Source organism: Mustela putorius, unplaced genomic scaffold, assembly GCF_011764305.1.
Source record: "Mustela putorius furo isolate JIRA1106 unplaced genomic scaffold, ASM1176430v1.1 tig00003853_pilon_pilon_pilon, whole genome shotgun sequence".
NCBI classification, from domain to species: domain Eukaryota; kingdom Metazoa; phylum Chordata; class Mammalia; order Carnivora; family Mustelidae; genus Mustela; species Mustela putorius.
Window position 1 is genome coordinate 35,447,969 of NW_025422005.1, and position 15,290 is coordinate 35,463,258.

The 15,290-nt window shown below is 44.4% G+C and overlaps 1 protein-coding gene across 4 annotated transcripts in view; it reads left to right on the forward strand.

Moving 5' to 3' along the window:
* Nucleotides 1-9,491: 9,491 nt before the first annotated feature.
* The window catches only part of LOC101686597 (nuclear autoantigenic sperm protein), a 42,473-nt gene continuing 36,674 nt past the window's right edge, over nucleotides 9,492-15,290 (forward strand). Inside the window, exons 1-2 of one of the 4 annotated variants that reach the window (XM_045064452.1) lie at nucleotides 9,492-9,646; nucleotides 9,907-10,040. In XM_045064452.1, the coding sequence (XP_044920387.1) occupies nucleotides 9,608-9,646; nucleotides 9,907-10,040 (173 nt within the window). In that variant the 5' untranslated portion in view covers nucleotides 9,492-9,607. Of the gene's footprint in view, nucleotides 9,688-9,906; nucleotides 10,041-15,290 lie in introns of all 4 variants that reach the window. The other 3 variants (XM_045064449.1, XM_045064453.1, XM_045064451.1) reach the window with 3 other exon arrangements.

The window sequence follows — 15,290 nt, forward strand, 5'->3', positions numbered from 1 at the left end:
AACTAAAAAAAGAAAAATGAGATCTGATAGTTAACCAAAAAAGAAAAAGATAAGGACACTAGCCTTCAAGAGGGTGTTTGGAGCCCAAGGCAGGACTTGAACTCATAACCCTGAGATCACTACCTGGGCCAAAACCAAGGGCGAATTGCTTAACTAGCTGTGCCACCCAGGTGCCTCCGGGATATCCCCCTTTATTTTTTTTTAAGATTTTATTTATTTATTTGGCAGACAGAGAGGCAGGTAGAGAGAGGGGAAGGGAAGCAAGCTCCCTGCTGAGCAGAGAGCCTGATGCAGGGCTCAATCCCAGGACCCTGGGATCACAACCTGAGCTGAAGGCAGAGGCTTTAACCCACCCAGGCACCCCAGGGATATCCCTTTTTAACTGACTTTACAGTTGAATAGTTTGTGTTGACAAGAATGCAAACAACACTTTGAGCTATGATCATGAGGTCAAGAGCCACTTGATTATGTCAGAGCAAAAATGAGTTGATACCATTTGTGAAGATCCAGGGTTTCTCTTTTTGCATTGAAACTTTAGTATTCCAGAGACAATAACATGACTTGTTCTGGCCATTGAAAAGGAGGCAAAAATGGGGTGCCTGTTTGGCTCAGTAGGTAGAGCATGCAGCTCTTGATCTCAGGCTCATGATTTCAAGCCCATGTGGGGTATAGAGCTTACTGGGGGAAAAAAGAAAAGGGAGAAAAGTGATATGTGTTGGTTCTAGGTGAAAGCTTTTAGAACAAGTATGAGTTTTGGGGCACCTGGGTGCCTTAGTTGGTTAAACATCTGACTCGATTTTGGCTCAGGTCATGATCTCAGGCTGGGGGGATGGAGCTCCTTTATCGGGCTCCATGCTGAGCACGGAGTCTGCTTGTCCTTCTCTCTTCCCCTACCCTTACTCTCTCTCAAATAAGTAAATAGATAAATAAAATTAAAAAAAAAAAAGAGCAAGTGTGAGTTCCAACACATTCTCTCTTTCCTTCTGAAAGAGTGACAAGCAATGGGCACTGTTCCATCAGTTTGAGGTCAAGTAAGGATGACATAGAGCAGAGCCTCCAGCTGACCTGAAATAGATGATGAGTGGAAACAATCTTAATGTATGAAGCCATTTAAATTTTAGAGTTACTTGTAATTGCAGTAAAACTTACCCCATCATAATTAGCGCAGTTAGCTAATATTTTATTTAGGATCTATACAATAACATTCATAAGTGAAAGGGGCTTGTGATTTCATTTTTCATATTTTCTTATTTTGGAATTAAGATTACGTTAGCTTTTTTGTTTGTTTGTTTTCTTCCCCCTATATACAAATGTATGTGTTTGACCCATCATCTTTAACTGGAGGTCTTTCTTAAATCTTGTTAATAAAAATCAAGACTCTATTACTAGTATAGAAAAGTTTTTTGGGGGGGCGCCTGGGTGGCTCAGTGGGTTAAAGCCTCTACCTTTAGCTCAGGTCATGATCTCAGGGTTCTGGGATAGAGCCCCGAATCGGGCTCTCTGCTCGGCAGGGAGCCTGCTTCCCCTTCTCTCTCTGCCTGCCTCTCTGCCTTCTTGTGATCTCTGTCTGTCAAATAAATAAATAAAATCTTAAAAAAAAAAAAAAAAGAAAAGTTTTTGGCTTTTATTATATCTGGAAATATTTATTGAAAATGTGTTCATCCCACCTATAAAACCATCTGGGCATTTTGGGGGTAATGGTGGAGGTCTTTGACTACGATTTTTAGTTTTCTATTATTTCTTGGTCTATTTAAGATCTCTTTCTTCTTGTGCCAATTTTGGCACTTCATATTTTTCTAGGACCACTCCATTATGTTTTTAAATTTGTTAACATATTTTTAAATTATTATTTTTAAATTGTTTCTGTAGTTTCCACAGTTATTTCTTCTGCATTTTCCTTTTTGCATTTTCTATCTATATACTTTAAAAAAACTATATAGTTTATTTATTTATTTTTAAGTAATCTCTACACCCAATGTGGGGCTTGAACTCTCAATCACAAGATCAAGAGTCTCATGCTTTTCTGAGTGAGCCAGGCCAGGCACCCCTCAATGTACTTTTTTGTACATTAATTTTTTTCAAAGAACCAGTCCTTAGTTTTTTTGTTTTTAAGATTTTATTTATTTATTTGACAGAGAGAAATCACAAGTAGACGGAGAGGCAGGCAGAGAGAGAGGGAAGCAGGCCCCCTGCAGAGCAGAGAGCCCGATGCGGGACTCGATCCCAGGACCCTGAGATCATGACCCGAGCGGAAGGCAGCGGCTTAACCCACTGAGCCACCCAGGCGCCCCCAGTCCTTAGTTTTATTATTATTCTCTCTCTTGATTTCTGCCCTATCGTCCTTATGTCTTTCCCTCCTGAGATTTATCTATTGCTTTTTTTCTAACTTCATAAATTGAATTAATAGGTCATTATTTTTGTTTACTGAAAAAATTTTTTAAAAGCTAGAATTCAGGGGCGCCTGAGTGGCTCAGTGGGTTAAAGCCTCTGCTTTCTGCTCAGGTCATGATCCCAGGGTCTTGGGATTGAGCCCCGCATTGGCCGTTCTGCTCAGCAGGGAGCCTGCTTCCCTTCCTTTCTCTCTGCCTGCCTCTGCCTACTTGTGATCTCTCTCTGTCAAATAAATAAAATCTTAAAAAAAAAAAAAGCTAGAAGTCATATAAATGCAGCTTTATATCCCATGAATTTTGACATATAACACAACCATTATCACTCAATTCTAAGTATTTAATTTGCTTCATGATTTTTTTTTAACCCAAGGGATGGATATTTGCACTGTTATTTATATTATATACAGTTAACCCTTGAATAATGTAGAAGTTAGGGGCACTGATTCCTCTTCCCTCCTATCCCTTCCACAAAACCCCACATAATAGCTTATTGACTATACCAAAACTAAATAGCCTACTGTGAACTAGAAATCTTATCGATAACAAGTTAATTAACCTATATTTTTTATGTTATACGCATTACATGCTGTATTCTTACAATAGAGTAAACTAGAGAGAAGAAAATGTTATTAAGAAAACCATAAGGAGGGGTGCCTGGGTGGCTCAGTGGGTTAAGGCCTCTGCCTTCAGCTCAGGTCATGATCTCAGGGTCCTGGGATGGAACCCCACATTGGGCTCTCTGCTTGGCAGGGAGCCTGTTTCCCCCCTCTCTCTCTGCCTGCCTCTCTGCCTACTTGTGATCTCTCTCTCTGTGTCAAATAAATAAAATCTTAAAAAAAAGAAAAGAAAAGAAAACCATAAGTAAAGGGGTGCCTGGGTAGCTCAGTGGGTTAAAGCCTCTGCCTTTGGCTGGAGTCCTGATCTCAGGGTCTTGGGACCAAGTCCCACATTAAGCCCCACATTGGGCTCTCTCTGCTCGGCAGGGAGTCTGCTTCCCCCTCTCTCTCTGCCTGCCTCTCTGTCTACTTGTGATCTCTCTCTGTTAAATAAATAAATAAAATCTTTATAAAAGGGGTGCCTGAGTGGCTCAGTTGGTTAAGCTACCGCCTTTAGCTCAGGTCATGATCCTGGCAACCCACGATCCAGTACTGCATCAGGCTCCCAGCTTTGCGGGGAGTCTGCTTCTCCCTCTCACCTCCTCCCCTTTCATGCTCTCTCTCATTCTCTCAAATAAATAAATAAAATCTTAAAAAAAAAAATCTTAAAAAGAAAAGAAAACCATAGGGAAGGACGCTAGGTGGCTCAGTTGTTAAGCACCTGCCTTTGGCTGTGGTTGTGGGATTGAGTCCCACCTCACACCTGCTTGGCAGGAAGCGGGCTTCTCTCATTCCCCCTGCTTGTATTCCCTCTTTTGCTGTCTCTCTCTGTCAACTAAATAAATAAATAAAACCAATCTTTAAAAAAGAAAAAAGAAAACCTTAAGGAAGAGAAAATACATTTACAGTGCTACACTGTAAAAAATCCACGTATAAGTAGACCCACGCAATTCAAACCCCATGTTTTTGTTCAAGGGTCAATTGTATAAATGGCAATTTGCAATGCAATAAAGCTTAGTGGTTGGAGAAGATAGTCTGTAAAATAATAATAATGACGATTCTTTAGAATTTATTGAGACTTTCTTCGTGGCCTAAAATATGGACCATTTTTGTAAATGATCTATAATGTTTGAATATAATGTGTATTTGCTGTTTTGAGTATAAATTTTTTTTTAAGATTTTATTTATTTATTTGACAGAGAGAGATCACAAGCAGACGGAGAGGCAGGCAGAGAGGGAGATAGAAGGAAGCAGGCTCCCCGCCGAGCAGAGAGACCGACGCGGGACTCGATCCCAGGACCCCAAGATCACGACCGGAGCCGAAGGCAGCGGCCCAACCCACTGAGCCACGCAGGCGCTCAGTATAAAAATTTTTTAAAAGATTTTATTTATTTATTTGACAGAGAGAGAGAGAGGGAGAGAGCGTGAGCACAAGTAGGGGGAGAAGCAGGTAAAGGGAGAAGGAGAAGCAGGCTCCCCACTGAGCAAGGAGCTGGATGAAGGGCTTGATCCCAGGAGCTGAAGGAAGATGCTTAACCTACGGAGCCACCTGGGCACCCCGAGTACAGATTTTTTTAGTATAGATTTCTATATATATTTAGTCACCTGAGTGTATTAAGAGTATTAGTCATGTTTTCAACTTTTCGACTTTTTTGTGTGCTTGTTATGATTTTTGAGTGACATTTGAACACAATTTTCTATTTATTTTTTCAAAGATTTATTTATTTGAGAGAGAAAGAGAGAGGGAAAGAGAGAGCATGAGCAGGGGAAGAGTGGGGAGGGGCATAGGGAGAGGGAGAAGCGGACTCCTGGCTGAGCAGGAAGCCTGACTTGGGGCTTGATCCCAGGACCCTGAGATCATGAATTGAGCAGAAGGCAGATGCTTAACCAGCTGAGCCACTCAGGTGCCTCTCAACTATAATTATTGATTTATCTCTATTTATTTTGCAATTCTAGCAGTTGTTGCTTGATATGTGATAATATACCTAAGAAGTTTATTTCTGTCTTATATAACATTTTAAGAATAAGCAACTCAGAGGTGGTATGGTGGCTCCATGATGCTAGGAACCTAGGTTTGTCCTCTATTACTGCTTTGTCATTCCTGGGACATTGCCCTGATTAACATGGTCCAAGATGGCTCACCACCAAATCTTGTGAAAAACAAGCCCCTTCCCTTTAATGTGTCTCTCTGGAACTGCACACATTTTTCTGTTCACTTTCCATTGACCAAAATGTCATCATGTGAACATTACCTCCATGAGACAGTGATTATTTTAGTTTTTATTCTCAGAGCCTTGCACTGAGAATAAAATAAATACATAAATTAAAATCAGGGTTCTGTTACTACTATAAAAAAAGGGAAAATGCATATGGAGAGACAACTATCACAGGGTCTCAAGATTTTGTATGTAATCATTTAATCCCTTTCTTTTCAATATCCTTCTACTCTCAACTTTCACTCAGTTTTTGTTTTATCCTCTCTGGAAAAATAGACTTCTAATCTTCTATTGCTTTGGGGGAGTAGTTTTAGAGAGTCTAACTGCTTCTTAAAACTTTCCAACATAACCCCCCTTTTTCAGCCTTATCTTCATCCTCTATTCCTAGAGGTACCTGCTGCAACCAATTCCTGAGCATTCATGGTTTCTCTATTGTCAATTTGGTTGCTTCTTGGCTTTTTCCCCATTGGGACCCTCCTTTCTTAGTTGCTAGGTCAATTACTACTTGTCCATTCCTTTTCCAGCTTTTAAAATTTTATTGCTGTTGCTTCCTCTCCCCTTCTCTTTGATCTTGTTTTACCTTAAAAACAAGGAAGGAAACAAACAACAAATAAAAGAATTTCCTTTATTGTTATGTAGACAGCTTAAACAGGAAATGGAGGTAAATATAAGTATTCAGGGCGCCTGGGTGGCTCAGTGGATTAAGCCGCTGCCTTCAGCTCAGGTCATGATCTCAGGGTCCTGGGATTGAGTCCCGCATTGGACTCTCTGCTCGGCGGTGAGCCTGCCTTCCTCTCTCTCTGCCTGCCTCTCTGCCTATTTGTGATCTATGTCTGTCAAGTAAATAAATAAAAGCTTTAAAAAAAATGCAAGTATTCAGCCCAACATTTATAAAATGGAAGTCTTCTCTAAATTTTGTTCAATATAAGATTCCTGCTCCCCGCCGACCCTCCCATAAAGTCCCATTACCTTCATTACTTAGTATGATATATTGGTTCTTATTTTATTTATTTATTTATTTTCAAAGATTTTATTTATTTATTTGACAGAGATCACAAGTAGACAGAGAGGCAGGCAGAGAGAGAGAGAGCAGGAAACAGGCTCCCTGCTGAGCAGAGAGCCTGATGCAGGGCTGGATCCTAGGACCCTGGAACCATGACCCAAGCTGAAGGCAGAGGCTTTAATCCACTGAGCCACCCAGGCGCCCCTATTGGTTCTTATTTTATTTTATTTTTTTAAGATTTTATTTTTATTTTATTTATTTATTTTATTTATTTATTTATTTATTTATTTGATAGAGAGAGATCACAAGCAGGCAGAGAGGCAGGCAGAGAGAGAGAGAGAGAGGGAAGCAGGCTCCCTGCCGAGCAGAGAGCCCGATGTGGGACTTGATCCCAGGACCCTGAGATCATGACCTGAGCCGAAGGCAGCGGCTTAACCCACTGAGCCACCCAGGAGCCCCTGTTCTTATTTTAGATAGATATATTCTGAATGAAATTTCTTCCAGTTCTAATTATGATTATACTATGATTGCTCTATTCATGTAGTCATTCAACCAAAAATTCACATTGGACACTAGTAATAGTCATCCACTATTATATGCGTTGGGGATTTAGCTGTAAACAAAACAGAATAAGTCACATGGAACCTATACTTAGAACTGGGTGAGAGCTAAAACAAGACAAAACAAAACAAAACAAAACAAAAACCAAGTAAATAACTTCAGAGTTTGATGAGCACAGTCGAAGAAATAAACAAGAGGAAGCTAATTTTGATTGAATGGCCTGGGAAGGCCTTTTTTGGGGGGGAAGTAACATTTAAGATGAGGCCTGAAGGATGAATAAGAGCTAATCATTTCAAACTATTGGGAAAAGAGCTTTCCAGGCAGTCAGGTAGCAAGTACAAAGGCCCCTGCATATGAGAAAGGGCTTGGGCATTCTGAGGAACAGAAAGATCAACATAGTAGGATGATGGTAAAGGGAGGGGAGCAGTATGGGATTAATTTGGAGAGGCGGATTGGAGCCAAATCATGTAGGGCCTTTCTGTTAGAGAGGAGGAGGGGGAGGGGCAGAGGGAGAGAGAATTTTTTTTTTTAAGATTTTTACTTTTTTATTTGATGGGAGAAGGGGCAGAGGGAGAGCTCGGAGAATCCCAAGCTGACTCCGCACTGATTGCAGAGCCCCACAGGGAGCTCTATCTGATACCCCTGAGATCATGACCTGAGCCAAAATCAAGAGTCAGGATGCTCATCCAACTGACCCACAAAGGCACTGCTTAATATCTATTTATTCTATTTTAAGATTTTATTTATTTATTTGACAAAGACCAGAGAGGGAGAGCATAAGCAGGGGGAGCAGAAGAGAAAGATGCAGGCTCCCCACTGAGGGGGAGCCCTCCTCCAGGCTTGATCCCGGGATCCCAGGATCACAACCCCAGCCAAAGGCAGATGCCTAACCACTGAGACACTAGGTGCTCCTAATATCTATCTTATTTTATTTATTTATTTATTTTTTAAAAAAGATTTTATTTATTTATTTGACAGAGAGAAATCACAAGTAGTCGGAGAGGCAGGCAGAGAGAGAGAGAGGGAAGCAGGCTCCCCGCTGAGCAGAGAGCCCGATGCGGGACTCGATCCCAGGACCCTGAGATCATGACCCGAGCCGAAGGCAGCGGCCTAACCCACTGAGCCACCCAGGCGCCCCTATCTTATTTTATTTTTATTTTAAGATTTTATTTATTTGAGAGAGTATATGCACGAGTGGGGGGGAGGGGGGTGGAAAGGGGCAGAGGGACAGGGAGAAACAGGCTTCTGGCTGAGCAGGGTGTCCTATTTCAGGCTTAATCCCAAGACCCTGGATCATGACCCAAGCTGAAGGCAGACACTTAACAGACTGAGATACCCAGGTGCCCCCTAATATCTATTTTGAACTTGACTTTTTGTACAGGAACTTTGAGTTCCTCAAAGCCAGAGAGCATGTGTTTTGTCCTTGGAGCCTAGTGCAAAGCCTTTCATATCATAGTTGCTCTGTGAATATTAGTTTAACCTATGAGTGGATCACACAAGGTACTAGACTGGATTTCTCTGGCCCTCGCCCTGCTTGCAAGGACTCTGAAGAGATCTCCCCCTCCCCCAAACAACCCTCCAGTCAATCCCTCCAGTCACCATGTTCTCAGACTGTTATAGCCATTTAATGACGGCTTCACTTGAGCAAGGTACAGTGCTGATTGTTGAAACAAGCATTTCCTCTAACTCTCACAATATCCTTAATGGGTGAATACTAATATTGTCCTCATTTTACATCAATTTTTAAAAAAAGATTTTATTTATTTATTTGACAGAGAGAGATCACAAGTAGGCAGAGAGTTGGGGAAGCAGGCTTCCTGCTGAGCAGAGATCCCGATGTGGGGCTGGATCCCAGGAGCCTAGGATCATGGTCTGAGCCGAAGGCAGAGCCACCCAGGCGCCCCAATTTTAAAAGATTACATGACTTGGCTGAGGTCACCCAGCTAATAATGGGAATCCCAGGTCTGTTTGCCACCAGAGAATTGGTATTTCCAAGTCCAGCTCTATGCCCCCCAGATTTCAAGTTGCCTGACCCTTTACATACTGGAGGAAGATTTCTTTGTAGGGAAGTCTTTCCCAGAGTATCAACACCTGGACAGAAATAAAATCCCCGTTGATCACTGTAGGGAAGGCCAGGCTGGAAGGCGATGGATGATACTCCAGGTGTGAGAAAGTGCAGCCACTGCAGCCTACCAGTCATCCTCCACTCTGCCAGTTGCAGGAAATGAGGCACTCTGCTTTCCATAGCCGACTTGTCTTCCAACTTTCTGAAAAAGTTACACCTTCCTGAATCTTGGTTTCTATTTCTACCAAATGGGGCTGATAATCCCGATCTCACAAATAGCGTTGATAATATTAAATAAAACCGCCAACAGTTTTAAAGTGTCTAAGCACGGTACTCCGGCACACAGGGGCAAACGATAAACGGTAGCTCTGAATGGAGGAAAAGAGCTGGGAGCACTCCAGCCGGATCAGGAGTCTGGGTAGGGCCTAAGAGGATGGCGTCAGCGGATTGGGCCAGCCGAAGGGGGCGGGCCCAGAGGGGAGGAGTCAGCGTCCCGCTGCACTTCTGACTTTGAATCAAGCGCCGTAAGTTTCGGCGGTAGCCAATCCTAGGATAGCATTTTCTTACGTCAACTGTTGCTGAGGCTCAGAGCCACGAGTCTCTCACCGAAATCAGTTCTAGCCGTTGCTGCTGTACCCGTGCTCGGTTCTTACGTGTCTATCCGTTAGGACTGAGAGGACGGGTAGAAAGTTTTGGTCACCTCCCTGAAAATCAGGGCGGGAAAGAGATCCTCGGCTACACGCTCCAAACATGCAGAGCAGCACCAGCTTCCCCTTATGTGCAAGCCGCTGGCCGACGCCCAGTCAGGAGTTGTAGTACCAAGATTCCAGTTCTTATGCAACTTTCTAGAGAAGCAGGAAGTTGCTTTTTTGGGGGAAGCGGGTCAGGGAGGGAAGGTAGCCCGCAGATAGAGACGGCGAGGGCGAGAATGTCCTTGGGCTGGACTGGGGAAGTCCTGGCCCTTTAAACTCAAGGGGGAGGATCCGGAAGTGGATGGGCGGGGCAAAGGGCTCTGGTTTATAAAGGGGCCCAGCCGCGCGGGGTCTCCAATCTGCCATTTTCTGTCCCTGAATAGGTCTCTGGCGTCCCCAATTCCCTGTTTTCCTCACAGACTCTATTCCGCCCGTTGGTCCACCACCTCAGGGGAACGATGGCCGCAGAGTCCACAGCCACTGCCGCCATCGCTGCGGAGCTGGTTTCCGCCGACAAGTAAGCGGGACCGTGGAGAGCTTGAGGCACTGGCCAGTCCACGGGGAGGGGGTGGTGGACTGGGGCTCCCCGGGAGGGACAGGCCCGTGAGAGGAAGGACTTGCTTCCCACCGAGCAGCCGTCGCAGTTCGGGGAGACCCGGACTGTAGAAACCCACCCTTTGCAGAGAATCTCGCGCATTAGCAGTAACATTAGTTGGCTGGCGCCCCCTGCCCCGCTTTTCGCGGCCGCCATCTTGCCGGGGGCAGCGGCGGCTGCTCCGGCGGCTGCTCCATCGTCTGCCCCTCTCCTTCCTCCCCCGGCCCGGGGCTATCGGGGAGGAGGCGGGGCCACAGGGCTCCTGTCTGTCTTTATGTCCGTGCTGTCCCCGCACTCCTGGCTCGCGCATCCAGTAGTGTCCCTAAACAACCCGGGAAAATAACTAACAGATTTGGCGCCAAAAAAAAAAAAAAAAACAACCCACCAAAAAAATCACCCCACGGGGAAAAAAAAACCACCCTTGCACGAGGAGGAAGGCTGGCCTGGTGGGCTCGGGAGGGGGCGGGGCCTTCAGGGGGCGGGGCCACGCGCGCTAGGGTTAGCTTTCCTCCGCGGGCTGGGGAGCAGGGGGCGGGGTCCTGAGGAGGCGGGAAAACTCCATTGTTTGGGGCTGTGCGGTTCGCCCAGATTATCCAACTTCCGCGGTGTGGCGTGGTGAAGCTTGTTTGCTACTGTCTCCTCGCCCATCTCCTGCCCTCCTCCTCTCAGCTATCTTCGTTCTTCGGCCTCTGGTGGAGAGCATAGTGACTCTTTAGGCCTAGGGAGTGCTGGCGAGAAACTTGGCTGCTTCGGTGGGATGCCACCTACCGTGTAGGTGGGACGCAAAGCTTCTTCACCTAGCGCTGCGTGGAACTCCTTACTTCAGTCAGTGTTTGGTTGCTAGGTGAATGGGCGGTTGTATGCCCGAAATGTATTAGGTGGACTGGGTAGAAACGATTGCTTTGAAAGCGTTACAGTGCTTGTCAGACAAGGTATTTCTTGAACAGTGAAAGGGGACACTCCGTTAATTAGAGGAAGCAAGTGCCGTTTCCATCTGGTGCGTCTAAATTCCCAATCATCCCTTGATTTTAAGAGCCTGGTTTTATTTTTTCCCTTATACACCTTAGAAGTTCGCTTCTTCCACTATAGAGAGGTTGCTGTGAGGTTTTATGATTAGTTTATAGACTTAACACTCTGATGGTGTTGGTACATTCCAAGTTACTAGAGATTTATTTATCTCTACCTACGCTGCCTACCACTTGGTTCGTTTTCCTTCACGTTTAGCAGTGGTCAAACTACCCTCAGGATCACGTGGGAACTTAGAGAAAATACAATTTTAGTTTCAAGCTCCGTTTTCGGCTTCCTCATTCATTGATTTGATAGGACAGGAGTAGCTTGTGCTTTGTGAGTCATGTGGTCCCCCCCCTTTTTATTTTTATTTTTATTTTTTATTTATTTTTTTAAAAGATTTTATTTATTTATTTTGATAGAGAGAAATCACAAGTAGATGGAGAGGCAGGAGAGAGAGAAAGAGAGGGAAGCAGGCTCCCTGCCTAGCAGAGAGCCCGATGCGGGACTCGATCCCAGGACCCTGAGATCATGACCTGAGCCGAAGGCAGCGGCTTAACCCACTGAGCCACCCGGGCGCCCCATCCCCCCCCCCTTTTTAAAATAAGGAACTCCTTGAGACTGATGCTCAGGAGACCATTTTATGGTGTGCTGGACAACTCTAGCAGTCGTTCCATTTAGAGATCCTTGCCCTCTCAGCCCTTAAGAGTATTGAGGGTTTGGTTTTGAGATAAAATTATGCAGCCAGTATGAATTGCAGATATTCAGATGTTACCTGTGTATAGCTAAAGTTAAGGTAGTGGTGAGCTAGTCTCCAGCTTCCTGGCAGGTCATACACTGGGAAAGTACTCATGTGCCTCCAGAAAGGAAAATAAACTATTAAGTTCCAGCCATGAGTTGCAAACTAAAATCTACCAATTGTATGTATTAAGTGCTTTTTTGGATATTTTTACTTGATCCACATGAGTTTGCTGTGAAGTAGTTAACTTCCTTTTATAGGTAAGAAGAATCAAGATTAGAGTGGTGAAATAATTTCCCAGTTCATAAGTGGCACAGTCTGGGTTAAACCCCAGTATTTAATTTTTATAATTTCATTACCCATGAAAAAGCTTACTTTGAGAGTAAATTACATGAAAACCTAATTAGCTAGTCTGAGGGAACGGTAAAGATGGCATTTCTCAGTTAAGTAAGTTAATGGGGGTATTCAGAGGTAAAGTGTCTAAAATGACTTCTTGGGGCGTCCGGGTGGCTCAGTTCTCAAGCGTCTGCCTTGGCTCAGGTCATGATCCCAGGGTCCTGGGATTGAGCCCCGCATGGGGCTCCCTGATCAGCGGGAGGCCTGCTTCTCCCTCTCCCACTCTCTCTGCTTGTATTCCCTCTTTTGCTGTCTCTCTGTCAAATAAATAAATAAACAAATAAATAAAATTGGGGAAGGAGAAGACTTTTTTAGGGGCATCTGGGTGGCTCAGTCAGTTAATTAGGCGGCTGCCTTCGGCTCAGGCCATGGTCCTGGTGTCCTGGGATTGAGTCACTCATAAGGCTGCCCTTTCTGTGGAGAGCCTGTTTCTCACTTTCCCTCTGCCTGTGCTCACTTGCTCGCGTGCTCTCTCAAATAAGTAAAATCTTAAAAGAGAAAATAAATGGCTTGTTTAGGGCACCTGGGTGGCTCAGTCAGTTAAGTATCTGCCTTGAGCACACTTGATGATCCTAGATTCTTGGGGTCAGGTCCAGCATCCAGCTCCCTGCTCAATGGGGAGTCTGCCTCTCCCTCTCTGGCTGCCCCTCTCCCACTGCTCATGTGTGCACGGTCTCTCAAATAAAATCTTACTATTAGTATTTTCTTTTACAGTTTTCTTAAAAGAGAGAGAGGGGGAAGCAGGCTCCCCGCTGAGCAGAGAGCCCAATGTGGGGCTTGATCCCAGGACTCTGAGATCATGACCTGAGCCGAAGGCAGAGGCTTTAACCCACTGAGCCACCCAGGCGCCCCAAGACATCTTTTTTTAAAAGATTTTATTTGACAGACAGCGAGAGAGGGAACACAAGCAGGGCGAGTGGTAGAGGAAGAAGTAGGCTTCCCACTGAGTAGGGAGCCGTATTCGGGGCTCAACCCCAGGATCCCTGGGATCATGACCTGAGCCGAGGGCAGAGGCTTTAACCCACTGAGCCACCCAGACGCCCCTAGCTCAGTAATCTTTAAGTTCTGGGTTTGTCATTTCTATTTCCACAAGTGGTTTGTTTCCTCCAGATGCCCCTAGCTCAGTAATCTTTAAGTTCTGGGTTTGTCATTTCTATTTCCACAAGTGGTTTGTTTCCTCTGTGTTGGTGTGTAAGGGGTTATTTTAGTGCTTAGTATTTTGGTGTTTAAAATAAGATTAGAGAACGTCTTGTGAGTTAGCTCCATGGATTTTTTTTTTTTTTAAGATTTTATTTATTTATTTGACAGAGATCACAAGCAGGCAGAGAGGCAGGCAGAGAGAGAGGAGGAAGCAGGCCCCCTGCTGAGCAGAGAGCCTGATGCAGGTCTTGATCCTAGGACCCTGAGATCATGACCTGAGCCAAAGGCAGAGGCTTAACCCACTGAGCCACCCAGGCGCCCCTGCTCCATGGCTTTATGATGAATTAATGTTGTAATTATTTGTTTGAAAGATTTAGCTAGAATACCTGAGTACCTATTTTTCAGTGGGGTGGAGGAATAAAAATAGGTATTCCTGCTCAGATGTGTAAGTGGGAGAAGAGTCCCTCTGGTGGATCTCGGGGGGAAAGCAATAAAAAAACCTATTAGATTGTTTTAGTTGAATTTTTATTTGGTAATGTCAGGGTGCTTTTTTGAGGTCAGAATGAAAAACAAATGGACTAAATGTTGAAATTATTTCTCAATAAGAGGAGTATGACCTTGTACTTTTTTATTTATTTGAGAGAGAGTGCACCCACGAGTGGGGAGGAGGGGTAGAGGGAGAAGGAGTGGGAGAAGCAGACTCTGCTGAGTGGACCCCCACAAGGGGCTCTATCCATGAACATGGATATCAGGACCTGAGCTGAAGTTAGATAATTAACTGAGCCACCCAGGCACTCCTGACCTTGTACTCTTAAGACAATTAATTCATCATCATATCCCATTAACCTTGGTAATGCTAATTATATACATGTCCAAGAGCATTTTTCACTACCACCTTAAAGAATGAGGTCCACTCAATTTAAGAAGCAAAACAATTGGACAAAGAGAAGGACAAACCAAAACACAGACTCTTAACTATAGAGAACAAGCTAATGGTTACCAGGGGGAAGGTGGGTGAGTTGATGGGTGAAATAGATGAAGAGGATTAAAGGTACAGTTATCGTGGGCACCTGGCTGGCTCAGTTATAGACCTTGGGACTCTTGGTCTTGGGGTTGTGAGTTCAAACCCCATGCTGGGCCTGGAGCCAACTTAAAAAAAGTACATTTACCATGATGAGGACCAATCTATGTATAGAATTGTTGATTCAGGGTGCCTGGGTGGCTCATTCATTAAGTGTCTGCCTTCAGCTCAGGTCATGATCCTAGGGTCCTGGGATGGAACCCCTCATTGGGTTCCCTGCTTGGTGGGAAGCCTGCTTCTCCCTCTCTCACTGTGTTCCCTCTCTCACTGTGTCTCACTCTGTCAAGTAAATAAATAAAGTCTTAGAAAAAAAAAATTGTTGAATCACTATTACACACTTGAGACTAATACAACATAGATATATATTAACTAGAATTAAATTTAAAATTTATTTTTATTATTATTATTTTTTAGAATTAAGATTCTTAAAAATAAATAAAATATGGGCACCTGGGTAGCTTGGTCAATTGAGTGTCTGATTCTCAGTTTTGGCTCAGGTCATGATCTCTGGTTCATGAGATGAGCACTGCATGGGGTTCTGTACTAGTGGGGAGTCTGCTTATGTCTTTCTCTCCTGCCCCTCCCCCTGCTGGCATGCCCTCTTTCTCTCTCTGTCTCGGTCTCTTTGTCTCTGTCTTCAATAAATAAATTTTTTTTTTTTTTAAGATTTTTTTCCTGTTTATTTGACAGAGAGAGAGAGATCACAAGTAGGCAGAGCAGCAGGCAGAGAAAGAAGGGGAAGTGGGTGCAGAGAGCCTTCTTGGCAGGGCTCAATCCCAGGACCCCAAGATCATGACCTAAGCCAAAG